Source organism: Dendropsophus ebraccatus, chromosome 5 (genome assembly GCF_027789765.1).
Source record: "Dendropsophus ebraccatus isolate aDenEbr1 chromosome 5, aDenEbr1.pat, whole genome shotgun sequence".
Classification (NCBI taxonomy): domain Eukaryota; kingdom Metazoa; phylum Chordata; class Amphibia; order Anura; family Hylidae; genus Dendropsophus; species Dendropsophus ebraccatus.
In genome coordinates this window covers 133,654,197-133,672,761 of record NC_091458.1, presented here as the reverse complement: position 1 = coordinate 133,672,761, position 18,565 = coordinate 133,654,197, and the positions used below count along the sequence as shown (strand labels likewise).

Here is an 18,565-nt window from a genome sequence, read left to right as displayed (position 1 = left end):
AATCTGCAACTTTGACCTCAATATATTTGTGTGTATACATAAGGTGCAGCAATATATCTGTCCATTATTAACCCCTTCATGTCACAGCCATGTCGTTTTTGTGCTTTTGTTTTTTCCTCCTTTAAAAAGCCATAGCGCTTTCATTTTTTTCACCTACAGACCCATATGAGGTCTTCTTTTTTGCTACACCGATTGTAATTTGTAATAAGACTTAAATTTTTCGATAAATTAGGTTGCAAAAAAAAAATAAAACTAAATAAAAATATATACCGTATTTTCAAGACAACTGGGCGTATAAGACAACCACCAACTTTTCCAGTTAAAATATAGAGTTTGGGATATACTCGCCGTATAAGACTAACCCTCTTTCAACGCACACCAAATTAAAATGAATAAAAAAGATCAGACAGCAGAGAATAAGGTACAGTAATACCGGTAGGACACAAGGGCGGCCAGACAGGTGAAAGAGGTGTGTTTTTCTGGGCACAGCGCCGTTGTAGTGTATCTCTTTTTTTTATACTCTGGACGCCTGCTGCTTGCTCTGCTTTTCATACATCAGGAAGGCGGACGTTTTTTAGCTCCTCCCACTGTATGCAGCAAGCGCAGATTTTCTAGTCCGGTTTTAAAATTTTTCAGCACCCGCCCTATAAGTAGTCTTATACGCAGGAAAATGAAGACCCAAAGTTCTGGATGAAAAGAGGATATCGCTGCTGATCCGGCAACGGCCGTGCCGACAGGTTTACTGAGATAATAACATAATAAAAGAAAAGCACAATTTAGTGAAAGGAAATTAATGGGAATACTTTTTTTAGGGAAATTTTGGACAAAAAGGATCAACAGGCGCTCCTGGAATGCCTGGCATGGGAGCCATGGGACCTCCGGTAAGTACAATGGATTTCAAATTATAATATCAACCTTTTATTACATACCAGACAACTAAATGGGTTTTCCAGGAATTGATAGATTATGACAATCCCACCCATTTATGCTGCCAATTATTGGGGTACTTGTAGTCAGACCTCAAACAGTCAAACATTGGTAATCTATCCTTAGAAAAAAACCAATAATAAAGTCAAGAAAATACTCTATAATTAGATCGTATTAACTAGACCAGGGGTAGGGAACCTCGGCCCTCCAGCTGTTGCAAAACTACAACTCCCATCATGCCTGAACAGCCAAAGCTTTAGTTTTGGCTGTCTGTGCATGATGGGAGTTGTAGTTTTGCAACAGCTGGAGAGCCAAGGTTTCCTACCCCTGAATTAGACACTAAGGGGGAGATTTATTAAACATGGTGTAAAGTGAAACAGTCTCAGTTGCCCCTAGCAACCAATCAGATTCCACCTTTCATTCCTCACAGACTCTTTGGAAAATTAAAGGCGGAATTTGATTGGTTGCTAGGGGCAACTGAGCCAGGTACACTTGACACCATGTTTGATAAATCTCCCCGTAATTCTAGTTCTCATGAAATTTTGTTTAAAGGGAACCAATCACGCCGAAAATCCATCTTAAGATAAGGAAACGTGCTGGCACATCACCCAGCACGTTTCCTAAACATCCCCAGAGGGGCGTGCTTGAGGTCTGCCTTCCATCCACGTGACCCGGCGGGTTGCGTTTCACGTCGGCGGCGCGCTGACATCATCCGCACGCAGCGCAGACGTCTTCTGTAGTCCTCGCATGCACAGTACGGCGGGAGCCGACGCCGACGTACTGCGCATGTGTGGACTCCGGAAGATGACGGCGATGCGTGCGGATGATGTCAGCGCGCCGCCGACGTGAAACGCAAGCCGCCGGGTCACGTGGATGGAAGGCAGACCTCAAGCACGCCCCTCTGGGCGTGATTACAGCCATTACAGACGCCCAGGACCTGTGACTGATTCTGCCCACCTTGACTAAATCCGCCCACCGTGACTACTTGCCAGAAATTTACATACAGCACGGGACTTCTTCAAAGTAAAATTACTGACTGATGGAGGGGGGCACGGAGGTTACAGGGGGATGTTTAGGAAACGTGCTGGGTGATGTGCCAGCACGTTTCCTTATCTTAAGATGGATTTTCGGCGTGATTGGTTCCCTTTAAAGGGGTATTCCACTCAAACATATCTTTTCATATTTTGCTGCCCTTGGTGAGACTAACAATTCCTTCCACACTTGTTATTATTTATTCCATCTCCTATACTTAGTGCTGAGCTGCTGCTTTCGGCTGAATACACAAAAAACTGTGAGCTTTTCTCTCTGTCTCCCCCTTCTCCCCCCTCCCTTCCAAGACTGCTGATGTAAACAAGTTCCTATCTACAACTTTGTAGCTTCTTTGTAATGCTGTGTGAACTCACTGTGAATATCCCTCCCAGCATTACAAAGTTTCTACAAAGTTGCAGATAGGGACTTGTTTACATCAGCCTCTCGGAAAACAGGTGGGAAGAGCGAAAAGACAGAAAGAAAAGCTCACATGCAGATTTTTGTGTCTTCAGCAGAAAGCAGCATCTCAGAACTGGGGGAAGGAGACTGAACAGATAATAACAAGTGAGGAAATAATTGTTAGTCTCACCATGGGAAGCAACATATCAAAAGTTATATTTGAGCGGAATACCCCTTTAGTATTCTACTAAATTGAGCTTTCTACTCTGTACTAGAATTAAACAGGCTGTACATCATCCAGATGGTTAGACTTTCCACACCAGGCTTTGTGGCTTTCTTGTCCTTCTGATCCAAACTGCACCAGAAACAGACTTGATTTATACATAATTCAGTATATTCCCAGAGGTTTTATTTACACTTCAAGGGACCCTACTCAAAACCTGTACTGGAGAGAGAGGGAATAGTGGGCCCATTTCCAACCATTTCATTTTCCATAGAAATCCCAGCACACGACTCTAAGCACTTTTTCTGCTTACAATATCTATTTATATATCACACCGTCACACATTGTACTATATCAACATGAGTTATGTCTTTGGCATTCTGCACATTAGTAGTGCTGCCATTATACATTCGGTAGCTATACTTTTACTGTTTCTAGCAAGAAGCTTATGTCTGATGCACAAACAATTCAGATATGACAGTACAACTTCTTGGAGTCACTTGATAGAAATATGATACTATAATGAGAAATGAATGAAGCAGACATTCAATGTAAATCCATGCAAGCAGTCTAACAGAAAATTGAAAATTTACAACTGCCTTGCATGTGTTTCATTGTTTTTGCCATTTCCATTATTCGGAATCATCCAACTAAAGACATTTCTTACACCAAATGCAAAATCACTTTTCTGTAATCTGCTGAAAATAAAAAAAAAATATATAAAATCCCTTACAGCCTGCCGCAGCCATTCTATTTCCTGTTTATTTAGTAAACACAGTAGTACTGAGTCAGCACTCGGGGGTTGATACTTATGCATTTTCAATTTTTATTAATCCATAATCCACAGGTGACTTAGCGCAGATAAAAATAATAAGCCAAATCCAGTCTGAAGCCGTATCTGAGGGCAGCATAAGCCTGGAGACAGGGCGCCAGAGTAATATGCTGTCTTACTTTTCTCTGCTGGTACGGTGCATTTGGCAAAATAGCTGTTAATCAAGGGGGACTACAGAGCAAGTGCGCGCTCAGTAGTCCTTGATATTCATAAGCTGCTGCTCCAGCCCGCCTACCAGCCTTGATAATTAGGGATCTGTCTGACCAGTATTCATAGAATCCTGCCAATCACCAGTGGATGGGTGGCCCAAGGTGTCAGAAGCTTATGAATATCGAGGACTAATGAGCATACACACTTGCTCTGTAGTACTCCCTGATTAACAGAGATTTTGCCTGATCCTTCCCACCAGCAGAGAAAAGTAACAGCATTTTAGGCTAGGTTCATACTACGTTTTTTCTGTCTGTTTAACGGATCAGTTTTTGAATGTTTAGTTTTATTGTATAGAAAAGCGTGGTAAACTACTTTTTTGTGTATGCTAAAAAATAAAAACTGATCTGTCACTATCGTTTTTTTATAATGTACTTCAATGGAAAACGGATCCTGACAGATGGCATACAGCTGCAGCCGTTTTTACCATGCGTTTTTGCATCAACCCCCCACACACACACCATAAAACACATACGTTAAACAGGGCAGCATAATGGGATGACAGATTCCCTTCAAAGTTACTATAGTGAAACTATAAGAGCACAGGAACATTGATTACATTTATTGCCATATGTCATGTGACTTTTTTTCTATCATTTGCTAATAGTTTTATGCCTGCTATCCATATTTTAGTAACTTTCTAGCACTGTACCATGCTTTCTTTCTTTAATGGCATACCCTTTTTTTTCTTATGTTGTTTTGGTTTGGTTTGCTATATTATAATCACACGGGCTAACAAATATTACTTATGTCTCTTATTTTTACAGGGACGGGAAGGGACACCAGGCAAACCAGGACTCCCAGGAATTAATGGTAGACCAGTAAGTCATAGGAACATATGGGTTGAATTAAAATTACAGCTGTGGTCTGGTAGGCATAAGTACTAACCTACAGAACCATGAAGAAGACAGCTTCCTCTACCTTTGTAGTAAATAGCACTAGAAGGCTATGTTCACACAACGCATGTGTTGTAGAAATCACGGCCGTTGCAACAACGGCCGTGATTTATACAGCACTCATGTTGTATGTGAAAGCATAGAATCCCGGCTGGAGTGTATACACATAGAGGGACATTTATTAAGTCCGGAAAACGCCGGACTTAAAAATGTCCCCGCAGCTCCGACGGTACAGAGATTTATGTAGAGGCGGACTGCTCAGAGCTGGAGTAGGTTTTCTGCTTATTTTTTTGCCAATCTAATGATGAATAGCGCGGATCCCACAGATAGCGGGATTCCGCCTCCGTCACTGACTGGCTGAGCGGACTTGAAGCGTCACGTCTCAAGCCTGCGTCAGAGACCAGGAAGCGGACGGGCAGCAGGGACCATAGAGCCGCCATATGGGACCCACCGCTGGACCGGGGAGGTGAGTGGACGTCGCTTCCCTCAGCCACCTCCTCCCCGGCCAGATCGAAAAAAAGACCCCCTGCCGGAGTACCCCTTTAAGAAAAAACATGGCTGCTTTCTTCCATAAAGGAGCACCAGCCTTGTCCTCATTGTGGGTATTGCAACTTAGTTTCTTTCAGGTGAATTGAGTCGAGTTGTAATACCACAGTCAACCTGAGGACAAGTGTGGTGCTATTTGCAGAAAGCAGCTATGTTTTCCTAATCCTGGATAACCCATTGAACAGAAGCCACATGTGTAAAAATAATGTTAGTTTTAACATTCTGGTATTTTCATTATATTTTCACTCGATAAAATATATGTACTAATAACTATATCTTTTGTTTTTTTATCTAGGGTGACAGGGGAGACAGAGGAGAAAAAGTAAGTGCGTGATTTTATAGAAAGACAGACTTAATAAATAAGGTTATATATACGGTATTGGAGGGGGGTCACATTAGGCTGCCCAGTGTATTTGCTGTCAAAAATACCAAAACCCTGACATACCCCATAAAAGTCAATTAGGTCTATTAAGACTTGTCAGTATCCAGTAACATAGGGCAGATGTTGTGCATATATTGATATCTATCTTGAGTATTAAAGAAGGATATATATATTGAAGGCAGATCATCTTTTTCTAAGGGTACAAACACACACACCGTATACGCAGCAGATACGCAGCAGATACGCAGCAGATTTGATGGTGCAGATTTGATGCTGTGTTCAGTTATTTAGATCTAATCTGCTGAGTATTTGTTGCGTATTTGCTGCGTATCGCAGCAGTAAATACGCTGCGTATACGGTGTGTGTGTGTTTATACCCTAAAGAAAATTCCTTTCTGACAACATTCCTGTAAGGTATAAATGGAGCCATGTCACCTGTAGTATACATTTGATTTTCATAGCTGAATGTTTGTCCAACTTTAGGGAGAAGCAGGAGTGTGTGCGTGTCCTCCTGGACCATGGATGGTAAGTACTGAAAAATCACTGGGCCCAGATAGCTTATCCTCCTGTGTTATAATAGTCAATTTGTCAGCCTCCCTTCCCCCAATTATTATCCCTGCTTAATTCATTGTCACTTTTCAGCGCTGAGCCCGGCTTACAAATATGATATCTGCTCTGTGCCTACAAATTGAATGGAAATTGGCATATACATTTGGAAGCAAGGCTTAGCTCCCAGCTGACTGTCAATCAAGCAGGAAACATAACTCCTGCTCTTAGTTTCTCCTTAAATACAGTGATCGTCTTACATACTATGCTACTTTTATTTTTTATAAGAGAAGTCCTATGAAAATAAAAAAAAGTCAGGGGGGTGAGGGAACATATTAAACAAAGTATACTTACCTGTCCCCATGCTTCCATAGCGCCACTCCTAGGTTTTGTTGACAACATTTTCAGCCGGCATCCTTCTGCAACTTGCCTGGCTGTTCGATTACCTGCTTAACCAGTCAGTGACTGGGCGGTGCCAGCTGGGTACATGACGTAGCAGCTGGAGGAGCTGCAAGAGGCCGGCGACTTTCAGAGAGACCCAGGAGTAGTGCTATTGGGCACAACAATAGGTAAGTATACTTTATTTAGTATATTCCTGCACCCCCACCACCGCCTTCCTGTCATTTTTTTTTTTGTTTCATGGGACTTCTCCTATAAGGACTCTATCTGTTCCACAGAACTGTAGTAAAGAATCCTGGCACTCACCAAAATCGATTGATGCTAATTTATTCAGTGTAGTAAATCACATATTCTACAGAACTACGTATAGTGCCATTATTTAGAAGAGGTCAAAACACGATCCTAAACACCCAAGGTGTAACAGAATTCAAAAGGAGCCTCTGTGTTTTACTTGTTTGGAATTATATAGTTATATGGTTGTAGTTATGTTACTAAAATTCTGGGAAAGGGTTATTGATCCGCGAATTTACTTTAATTTGGAGTCAGGAAAGAAATTGTAACCCCCAAGATTGGTTTTTACCTTGTCCCAGGTTAACACTGCAGGATAATAAATGGTATCTTTTCTCAGCTGTACAACCTGGGTAATGGCCTGGGTAATGGTGTATGCTATATCTCAGCCTTACCACATATATTTCTGCTCCCCAGGGAAATAATGAGAATGGTGATTTCTGGCGATATGGAATTCAGGTCGGTTTTGTGTTGCTGTTTTTTTACCAAATGTTGGCAGAACGGATTCCTTATGTCCTCCTCAGTTGTCTTTAGTTTTTTTACTTTTACATCAACCTAACTGGCAATATGCAATTATTCAGGATGCCACACAAATTCCCTTAAACTGTTATTATTAGTTGCACTTACATAAATTTAAAATTGTCTAGATATTATTAGAAATTAAGCAAAATCTATGAATGTTTTGTATAGTGTTCATTTACAGTGGTCAAATCTTACCACTTATGCAACAACCATCATTCTTACCCTTGAACACCTCCTAGGGTAAACTAAAAACTAAATGAAATATGTAAATGACCTATATTACAGTAAAGGGTATTTTTACTTTTCATCTTAGTACTTATAGTACATCCATAAACTGTATAATTCTAATTATCTTTTTCCTCTGGTCAAAAACACAGTGACCATGTAGCTGCATAATACATTGGAAGTCACTTAAAAGTCATTTAAAATTTAAATAAATTGTTATTGTCTTATACTACATCATTCAGCATGCCAGCAATTTATTTATTTCCTACTATACTACATTGTCCCTTCCCTCCCAAGCCAATTTTAATTTTTATCTCCATTTTTCACCTAAAGACTCACATGAGCCCTTGTTTTTTGTGCTACTAATTGTACTTTACACTTACAGACTTAATTCTTCCATAAAATATGCTGCTCAACAATTTTGCACTTTGGTGGGTTTTTGCACTTACGCCGTTTACCGAGCGAGATCAGAATTGTAATAGTTTAATAGTTTGGGTGGTTCCACACGCGGCGATACCAAATATGTTGGAAAAGGGGGGACTTTTATTATTATTGCAGCAATCTCATATAGAGATCAGTGCAGTTTACTTAATACAGCCCTGATTGATTAGATTAGTGCTAGATTACTCTGGGCTGCTGCCGCCCAGACATATAGATTACCACAACACATTGCAACACGGAAGCCCAGCTCGGTAAGAAGGGATCTCCCCTCCGAATTCCCCCCACTAGACACCAGGGATGGGGATAAAAGCCATTTAAAGAAAGCTGTCAACTTTGACAGTTGCATTTAAATAGTTTAATTAGCCGGGTTAATGCCCGTGGTGCCCAGCTGCTCTTAGCTTCATAGGCTATCAGAGTCAAGGGCTGAGCCCTCTCTGAACTGCCCTACCAGCTGCAGGACATGCCGGCATGTCCATATGCGGGAAGATGTTAAACCCCTGGCATGTACAGGTACGTCATAGCAATTTTGTGGGCTCAAAGGCTAAGCATACTGTCAAAAATACTGCAGAGACACCACTATGTGTTTCTCAATGTCAATGAGCTAACCAGACCTTCCTCTGGGAAAAAAATGGTGTGCTTCATGGGGTTTTCTAATATACAGGCCTCTCAAACCCGCTTCATAAATGAATGTTCCCTTTGAAAATCAATTTGGGCAATCAATTTTTTTTTTACAAATGTGTTACGAAATAAGCTAAAGCGAAATAACTAAGTTTACCAAGTGCTGCTTTTAATCCAAGATCTGGCCTGAGGTCCGTTCGGCAGGTGATGCAGTTATTGTCCTAAAAAATAACTTTAAAACTTGCAGCCCTGTGTCAAATTTGCATGGCCTACAGTGTCTGCGCCCTAGGCCTGCAATGCCCCTCAGTCCTCCCTCTCCGCCCTCCTCATCATTAGGAATGGCCAGGGCAGGACTTCTTCTAATCTTCACCTGTCTGAACACTGCACATGTGCTTGATCATAAAGGCCCCTGTGCAGTGTTTGGACAAGGGATTAATAGGAGAAATCCTTCCCTGGAGCTTTCTTAATGGTGAAGAGGGTGGGGAGGAGGGACAGAGAGTTGGTGCAAGCTTAGGGCATAGACACTTTAGACACAGGGCTGCAAGGTTAAGTTTTTTAGGACAATAACTGCATGACCTGCCGAACGGACCCCAGACTATGGAGGCTGTTATAGTGCCTGAGCTGTTATTAACAGCATTTAGTGACATGCTTTACAGCAATACTCATGGACATAGACAGCAATAGACAGTAGAGTCTGTCCCCTTTAGATGAATGTTAAACATTACTAGGCATGCTCTGTGTCTTGTGAAGAGGTCATTCTACAGGGAGCTGCTATTGTGTCCTCTGTCTACTAGTGGCACATGTTGCTGTAATGCTGCACAGATCACTTTACAGCAGGCTCCTCTTATCACCACAGACAGAACAGGAAGTCTCAGCTTAGTTTTAACCCCAGTGGTAAGAATAAAACCTGTAAGATTTCAGTTTTATTTTATAAAATAGAGAGAAAAATGAAAAATTGAGAAGAAATGTCACCAAAAATTCTTAAAGAATATGTATAACATAAAAGCACAACGTAAAAAATAAGCCATTTTCTGATGACACATCCCCTTTAATCACAGTCACCCTGGATTGCAATCTTCTTACTAATCTGTTGCTGTTCAAATATCCACTATGTTTCAGGGACCCCCTGGACCACCTGGACCCCCTGGTCCTCCTGGATTACCCGGTCACCAGGTGAGCCGTATTCTGAATTTAGGAAGGGAGGCAAAACATTGGGTCCTCTCAAAGTCTATAGCGGGGACTCTCATGCATGATAATACTGTTATTAGCTAAATCTTTCAGCCAGCATGATATAGATATTGAACACAAAGGGGCCAGAATAGGTATAATACAGAAGATAAATCACCGGGACCTATGACTTTGCATGCCCAACTGCAGGTGAGTTTAAGAGACTGCCTAGAGTGGGGGCTAAATGTATGTGGACGTTATAGAATAAGCTTAGGCAGTTATATCCCTACCAAATAACTAACACATGTAACTTGCAGCAAAATATATATATATATATATATATATATATATATATATATATATTATATGAAGTATACAGAGTTGCTAAACGGCACTGTGTGGCACAAGGCTCAGGTAGGGTGCTCCGCCTTACGGTCCCAGACCAAGGTCCCGAAAGTAACTCAAAAAGTAGGCAAGAGGCGGCACTCCGAGCTTAAGTGAACAAAAAGTGGTTTAGTTTATTCACCCAGCATGCAACGTTTCAATCTACTCTATGAGATCTTTGTCAAGCACTTGACAAAGATCTCATTGAGTAGATTGAAACATTGCATACTGGGTGAATAAACTAAACCACTTTTTGTTCACTTAAGTTTGGAGTGCCGTCTCTTGCCTACTTATATATATATATATAATGTCTTATTCCACTCAAAACCTAAAAAGACTTGTTTAGCTGCCGTTAACTTCAATATTCAGCAATATCGGTGTTTGTCTATGACAGTATAGTTTATTCTCTGTGGTCATTAAAGTGTAACAACCATTTTTAAAAACTTCTGAGGAGTCATAGTGACATGTCAGGAGTGATGATCGGTCGGAGTCCGGCTGCTGAGAACCCTGAGGATCACTAGAACGAAGGGGCAGGCGTGCACAGGAGCGCCTTCGTCTCTGCTGCAGGGAGGTGAATTCCGTAGACTGCTAATAGGAGGGTCTGTGCACTCTGAGGAATAGGTGAGGAATTTGAACCGAAATACACTCTTTATTTCCGCTTGAAATTCCTCCCGTAAAATATGAACAGAGCAATGTCCCATTGTGTTTAATGGGTTTTCCGCTCTGTTGTTCACACGGTAGAATTTCACAGCAGAGTTTTCCCCCGCGGATCTGCTTTCTGCCCAAAGAATTCACATGTCAATTCTTTGGTCGGATTCCGCTAGAGGAATCTTTTTTTTCTCAACTCTATTGTTTATTCAATTTTTTTTCACGTAACAATAAAACCAGGAATGAACCATAGCATCACAAAGCTAAAAAAAAAATGACACCTAGCATGGATACATCAGAGTCGCTAGTCGAATTTTGCTTGCATTCCACTTGAATTCCGCTCAAATTCTAAGCAAATTCTGCTCCTATTTTGTAAGAGCTGAATAGGCAAGAAATTTCAAGCAGAAAACTTTCCTCTTCAATTCTGCGCTGAATACTCGCCTGTTCCTCTCAGTGTGAACATACCCTAAGGCCCATTTCACACTGCGCAAAAACGGCAGGGCACTGAGCATGAAGGGATTCTGCGGCGGAGAGCTCCCGCTGTGCTCAGTGTCCTGCAGTGTCTGAATGGGAGGGCATGCCCCTCTGCTTCCTCCCATCTCAGCTCAAATATTTGACATGCCAATTCTATGAGAGCGAAGGCGCGCGCACCCTCCCATTTAGACAGGACACTGAGCACAGCGGGATTCAGAATTCCGCCGTTTTTTCTTAGTGTGAACTGGGCTGAAGAGGAATTTAAGCAGAAATCTTTCCTTCAATTCCTCGCCTATTGCTCAGTGTGCAAGGGCCCTTTCAAGCAGAAAACTATATTCTTTTGCCACGTTCACACTGAGCAAGAACGTTGGAATCCCGCCGTGCTCAACGTGCTGCTTTGAGTGAATGAGAGGGCACTGGCTCCTCGGCTGCCGCTGCTCTCCTCTCAAAGAAATAGCATGTCACTGCCTCGAGCAAAGAGCAGCGGCAGCGGAGCAGCCCGCACCCTCTCCTTCACTCAAAGCAGGACACGGCGCAGCGGGATTCCTTGCCTATTCCTCATTGTGCATGGTAGGACTGATAGTAACAAGACACTCCTTTTATAGCACAGTTTCTGCTGACTGGTTCCCTTTAAGTAACATCATTGTAACTTTGCCTGGTGAAATAGATTTTTCCACCCTTTAAAGAACCATTATTTTTCAGTTGGAATAAAATTTACTTGTGACCACAGACAAACAGAAATTAATACAAATATTATTTCCTTGGATGATGTCCATTGTAACATTTAGAAAAAAGATTTTGGATTAATCTGCAGTCACCCGTACAGTTTTTCAGAGGGTTTGGGTGTAATAAGACGCATTTGGGCTGCGTTCACACTACGTATATTTCAGTCAGTATATGTATATTTCAGTCAGTATATTTCAGTCAGTATTGCAACCAAAACCAGGAGTGGATTAAAAACACAGAAAGGATCTGTTCACACAATGTTGAAATTGAGTGGATGGCCTCCATTTAATGGCAAATATTTGCTGTTATTTTAGAACAACGGCTGTTATATTGAAATAATAGCAGTTATTTACTGTTATATGGCGGCCATCCACTCAATTTCAACATTGTGTGAACAGAGCCTTTCTGTGTTTTTAATCCACTCCTGGTTTTGGTTGCAATACTGACTGAAATATACGTAGTGTGAACGCAGCCCTAAAGTGAATCACTCTATGGTTGGGTTCACACTACGTAAAAATGACAGCCATTTTTCATAACAATGACCGTCATTGTTTAAATAAGTGACGTTATTTGCACAGTGATAGACGTTGTCGTAAAAAAAAGGACCATCATTTTTACGTTGTGTGAACCTAGAATATAACTAAAACAATAATTACAAGTATATCACGTATACTATACAGAAAGTACCAATTCATTACATGAATACAATGAAAGCTTTGGGAGGGATTTATCAAACATGGTGTAAAGTGAAACTGGCTCAGTTGCCACTAGCAACCAATCAGATTCCATAGTTCATTTTCCAAAGAGTCTGTGAGGAATGAAAGGTGGAATCTGATTGGTTGCTAGGGGCAACTGAGCCAGTTTCACTTTACACTATGTTTGATAAATCCCCCCATTGTGCTTACTTTCACTATACCATTTAAAGGAATTTATCATCGCTTTACTGTTGCTTGAGGCACAAGACAGCAGGGTGGTCCCCAACCTCATCCCATATGGTGGGTAGTATGATAGATCTCCGCCTGTGTGGTTATAGAGAGAGATCTACCAATCGAGGCTGGCAGGGCTGCAGAAGCAACCAGGGACCTGCTTGATGACCTGTGGTTCGGGCAGCATGAAAGAGATGACAGAACTCCTTTTAGATTTCCTTGTAGTACTTCTTAGGAAACCAAAATATCCATATACACGTCATCTACATGACTACAGGATGAGCGGTGCACGTGATTGTTATACAAAGCATGGGTGTTCATTTTCCTTTTAGAGTAGAGATTATGGTGATATGTTCCAGTTCGATCATCCAACACAGACAGAAGCTTCCAAGTACAGAAAAGTGACAGACACTCAACCAAGTAGTATCTTAGAACACTGCACAGAGTGTAGTGCAGTGCCTGTCAACACTTTATTGGGGCAGCAGAGTACCCCTTCATTTCTGCTCTGTGTGACTTGCTAGCACTTCTCCCTGGTATTGGTAGTCATTTCTATGGGTGTACGGGAGGCACACATTGCAGATGATGGAGATGTATGGCACATGCTTTAGCCCCAGATTTCTTCCTTGACTGTAGGGTTTGCCTGGACACAATGGTATGCCAGGACCACCTGGATTTCCAGGAGAACTGGTAGGTATAGAGCGCTGGTGTGCTTCTGCTGTGTGTCAGTGCCACGCTCTCTACATGTACCCCCAACCCCTGCCACACAGAAGAAGTAGGGCAGCTGTGATATGTGCACATCCTGCCTCCCCTTTTCTGGTGTCCCCATCGTGCCATTTTGCTTTGCAGGATCACTGTGCAGTTATGTGTGTCCCATGTGTCTTCGACCTCCCCTACAATTCTCTAACGGACCCCCCTTCTTCTTTTACAGGAAGCCCTGGCTGCAGAAAGAACCATTGATATCCTGAAGGTGAGGATGTCATAGGGAAAGGCAAAAAGGATTGTGGGACTACAACAAAGGTTTAATTTATTTTAGTGGCCTGTTTTTGAAGTTTGTGTGTCTAGTGGGAAATCCTTGGAACAAAGGAGCAGCCACTTTTTAGGGGTGATCTAGTTTATCTGATATCCCCCTGCTTCATACAGAGTATTTGTGGGGACTGTGTCAATGGGCAGAACACTCCCACCGCCATGAAAGGAGAAAAAGGAGAACAAGGCCAACCGGGGATTCCTGGAGCAGAGGACTGTGAGAGGGTATGCAGATACTGTACACCGTGACCCGCCTTGCTATGTGAATGAGTTTGTGTCATTTGGTGTCTTTGTTGCATGACATTGTGCACCCACGTTGTGTTAAACTATGTCATTTTAATACAGTGTGTAGCCTGTATTATATACATATAATATGTATATAATACATAAGCTAAAGTTGTTGTTGTTGTTTTTTTTGCTCTAATTAATTTAAAAAAAAAATGGAGCCACTTTGCAAATCTCCTGTGCATACAACTGTGTGTACCAGGCTGATGCAGCTACTGCTCCATTGTTCAGTGCCTCATTGGCTGATACAACATAACATACTACAGAATGTATCGCAAATAAGATTACAGCGCTTTACATCCATAGCAATGGATTTTTATAGATTTTTTGTATAGTTAAAACAGCTCAGGATGTAAGAAGTCAATATAAAAAAAAAAAAAAAACATACATGCTACCGATTCCCAGCTGGTAACATTCCACCTATGGCATCCCTACCACCCAGCTGTTCCTGCTCTCCATCCCAACACATTTATTTTTTATTTTTTTATTTTTTTTAAATTAACTTTTAACTATAAGAATAATTACCTAGAGAAACGTTTTGAAAGGAAACTTCCTCTGAGTTCTGAACCTGCCATTCCACAAGCATGCACAGCTGGGAAAGCAATATAGAAATAAAAGAACACTATATTGCAGCTTTAATATTGATACACAGATCAATATTTATATATATTTTTTTCCCACAACTCTGTTCATACCATTTAACCCCTTACAACCAGGCTAGTTTGGGCAATAAGTACTTGGCAGTTTAGTTTTTTCCTCTTCTGTTTAGATTCTAAGACGTGGCTATATCAAGGCTTGTTTTTTGCAGGATTAGGCTATGTTCATACTACGTAAGTTTTATATTAATCATGGCCGTTGCCGATTTGCAACAACAGCAGTGATTAATATGAAACTTACATTGTGCTGGAATCCCGGCCAGAGTGTATACATGTATGAAAAGGCGAATATGCCTTTTTTCTTGGCGCAGATGGGGCAGATTAGTGTCAAAATATTTGCAAAGGGTATTTTTACGAATAATTTGTTCGCATCTGCCCCATCTGCGCCACCTTTGCCAGTGGGGTGGGGAAGAGGCATTACGGGGTGTGGCCTCTGCACGCGCCGCATTTATAATTTTTCCGGTAGAAAAATGACACTGAAAGCTGCTAACTCTGAGCTGGCGTGGGTTTCAAAATCTTCGCACGGAGCCCATCTCATAAATCGGGATTTATGTAGAGGCAATGAGCCTCTAAAAAAATCCTTTGAGCTCCAGAGCTGTAAGCCCAGCGTAAAAAACGCTGGACTTTATAAATGTCCCCCATAGTATACACTGTGGCTGGGATCGCTAGCGGGCACGCAAAAAATTACACATCAGTTCACACAATGGAGCGTGACAACCTGTCATTTCACACAATGGAGCGTGCAGCATGCACCATTGTGTGCAGCGGTAAATTGGGATTCGGCTGCACACGGCTGTGCCCACATCCTAATTCAGCAGAAGTGAAGATTACTGCATCCGTCCGGCCGGGATGATCATCAGTATTATACATAGTGTAAACATGGCCTTAGTTGTATTATGTAATGGCGCGGTTTTGAAGTACATATAATTTATACATTTATTAGCCTTAAAGGGGTACTCCAGCGGGGGGGGGGGGGGGGGGGCTATTTTTAGGGTACAAACACACACACCGTATACGCAGCAGGTCTGCAGCAGATTTGATGGTGCAGATTTGATGCTGTGTTCAGTTATTTAGATCTAATCTGCTGCGTATTTATTGCGTATTTGCTGCGTATCGCAGCAGTAAATACGCTGCGCATACGGTGTGTGTGTATATAACCTTAGATCTGGCCGGGGAGGAGGTGGCTGAAAGAAAAGACGTCCACTCACCCGGTTCCAGCGGCGGGTCCCGCATCGCGGTGCTCCGGTGCCCGGTTCCCTGTCGCTTCCGGGTGTCTGACGCGGGCATCTCGGTGTCTGACGTTACGCGACTCAGTGAAGGAGGCGGGATCCGTTTCATCACATCTCGGGCCCGCGTCAGGCACCCGGAAGCGTCCGGGAACCGGGCACCGGAGGGCCGCAATGCGGGACCCGCCACTGTTATCGGGGAGGTGAGTGGACGTCTTTTCTTTCAGCCAACTCCTCCCCGGCCAGATCTAAAAATAGCCCCCCACGCCGGAGTTCCCCTTTAATGACAAAAAACAAAACAGCAGTTCCACCATATTATGGTTTTAAATTGTTTTAGGTATTGTTTTAGGTATTTGAGGTATAAGGCTGGGTTCACACTGCGTTTTTGCAATCTGTTTTTTTTGACGGACGCAAAAACGTAGCTGACACTACTTTTGTGTCCATTAAAAAAAAAAAAGATCCGTTTTTATCATTTTTTTTACAATGGAAGTCAATGGAAAAACGGATCAAAACGGATGCACACAAATGCATCCATTTTTTTCATCCATTTTTTGCAAAAAACGGATTGCAAAAACGCAGTGTGAACCCAGCCTAAAGGACATCTTAACTTCATTCTGTTTTTTGTAGTTTTCCATTGACCATTGAGTTACTGTGTATGAAGGCTTGTTTTTTGTGGGATGAGTTGATGCTTTTTTTTGTTACTGTTATGGGGCGCATCAACCTTTTTAAGCACTTTTTATTCTTATTATAACTTACATATTTGCTACTACCTCTCTCTTCTGCTTGACATCACATCCTCCTTTAAATATTAATATGAGGCCATAACTATTTTATATGGGACAAGTGATCTTTCAATTGTTCTAGTCTAGCAGACCGCCATGAGTAACACAGCAGGGCTCATGAGCTATGGATTGAACACCCTACTTCCTAATAGTTAAGAGAAATAAAGGAGCAAATACCCAAAAATAACCCCCCCTTCATCTCAACATTCAGTGATGCAGTAAAGTAGATGTTGTGCATTCAAAGTATACAAACTGGCAGTATCCTGTGCAGCATCACTTTAATACATTATTGATGTGGATATTGGACAAGGTTATAAGGCTCTTCCAAAGGAGCTGTAGCTGTGTTGGTGTATTATAGCTATATATGTATGTAAATAATGTAACGGATGTCATATTGCTTCTGTATATTGTGTGTAAAGGCAATTATTAACATTGTAACAAAGTTCTATTGTCCATAACTGTGAATAACTGAATGATAACAAAGTATATTCTGCTGCACCTCTCTCTTTTCTATTTACTATGATGCTTGTTTGTTGTATTGCAATGTGGTGTTGTTGTTGTTGTTGTTGCTGTTGTTTTTTGTATTTTTTTCCATAATGAAATGTCAGTAATACCACTGCTGAAAATAAGTGTTTGTATACCCATTCTCTAACCAAGCACTGTATCTTTGAAAATCATGTTTACACTAATATAATTAACCTTACAAATGTTTCCACTCCATATAATAATCTTTTATCGTTTTCTGATCATTATTTTTTTGCATTTTATAGTGTCTTTCAGAGAAGAAGGATGAAGCGGTAAGCATTTTACCAAACAGTAACTTGGTCATCGCTATATGCACAAAGACCACACAAAAATCTCTAAATATTGCACCTTTTCAGGGAGATGATCCTGATTCTGGATGTGCGGGCCAGCAAGGTATCCCAGGATTGCCTGGTCTAAAGGGTGAAGAGGTAAGGACCCTGGACTGTGCTGTAGGTGACCACATTTAGAGAATCCCCTCAGTCTAATTGTTTAATTTGTCTCTCTCAGGGATCTCCAGGCGCAAGAGGATTTCCAGGACCACCAGTAAGTAATACATTTTTACCCGAATACAACATCATAGCGGTCCTTCAGATCACAATGGTCTTGGGTTAGAATATTTCCAGCATACAATGCACCTACATTACTGAAGTGTATGCACCAAAAGACTATGGTAGATGCAGATAGATTCATTTTATTTTTACTGAACAAAAAGGGGGACATTTACAAAGCGTGCACCTGAGGCGTAGCCCAGGGAGAAGGTGCAGATTAGTCCGTTCTCCCTGGCGTATGCCTCCCGTACGCCCCGCTCGCTCGATGGGCGGGCTGGGGGAGCTTGGGGGGGGGGGGGGGGGGGCGTGATAAGGCGGGGAGGAGGCGTGCTCGCAGGCGTAAATCATGATCCAAATCTACACCTGCTGGAAGCAAGTAGATTTCGTTTTCTGGGCGCAGGTCCGGGCTCCTGGCCAGCTGGATTCACTAAGAGGCGCGCGTGAATCCTAACGAAAGAAAAGGGGTGGGGCCTAATATAAGACCAGTGTACTAGACACCGGTCTTCATAAATCCCCCCCAAAGTCCAAGATTTATCAAAGTTTGTAAAATAGAATCTGGTGTAAACTGCCCGCAGCAACCAATCACAGTTCAGCTTTCATACTACTAGAGCTGTGATTGGTTGCTGCAGGCAGTTTACACCAGTTTCTAGCTTACACGTTTTGATAAATCTGAACCTATATGTCTACTGTACAGGATGCAGAAGAAGCGCGTGCCC

At 42.0% G+C, this 18,565-nt stretch overlaps 1 protein-coding gene across 5 annotated transcripts in view; it reads left to right on the top strand.

Moving 5' to 3' along the window:
* COL16A1 (collagen type XVI alpha 1 chain) overlaps nucleotides 1–18,565 on the top strand; it is a 150,924-nt gene that overhangs the window by 107,209 nt on the left and 25,150 nt on the right. For 2 of the 5 annotated variants that reach the window (XM_069971321.1, XM_069971320.1), the window contains exons 37-48: nucleotides 813–881; nucleotides 4,385–4,438; nucleotides 5,355–5,381; nucleotides 5,924–5,965; nucleotides 7,091–7,132; nucleotides 9,599–9,652; nucleotides 13,438–13,491; nucleotides 13,733–13,771; nucleotides 13,945–14,052; nucleotides 17,547–17,573; nucleotides 17,658–17,729; nucleotides 17,809–17,844. In XM_069971321.1, the coding sequence (XP_069827422.1) occupies nucleotides 813–881; nucleotides 4,385–4,438; nucleotides 5,355–5,381; nucleotides 5,924–5,965; nucleotides 7,091–7,132; nucleotides 9,599–9,652; nucleotides 13,438–13,491; nucleotides 13,733–13,771; nucleotides 13,945–14,052; nucleotides 17,547–17,573; nucleotides 17,658–17,729; nucleotides 17,809–17,844 (624 nt within the window). The remainder of the gene's footprint in view (nucleotides 1–812; nucleotides 882–4,384; nucleotides 4,439–5,354; nucleotides 5,382–5,923; nucleotides 5,966–7,090; nucleotides 7,133–9,598; nucleotides 9,653–13,437; nucleotides 13,492–13,732; nucleotides 13,772–13,944; nucleotides 14,053–17,546; nucleotides 17,574–17,657; nucleotides 17,730–17,808; nucleotides 17,845–18,565) is intronic. The other 3 variants (XM_069971322.1, XM_069971323.1, XM_069971325.1) reach the window with 3 other exon arrangements.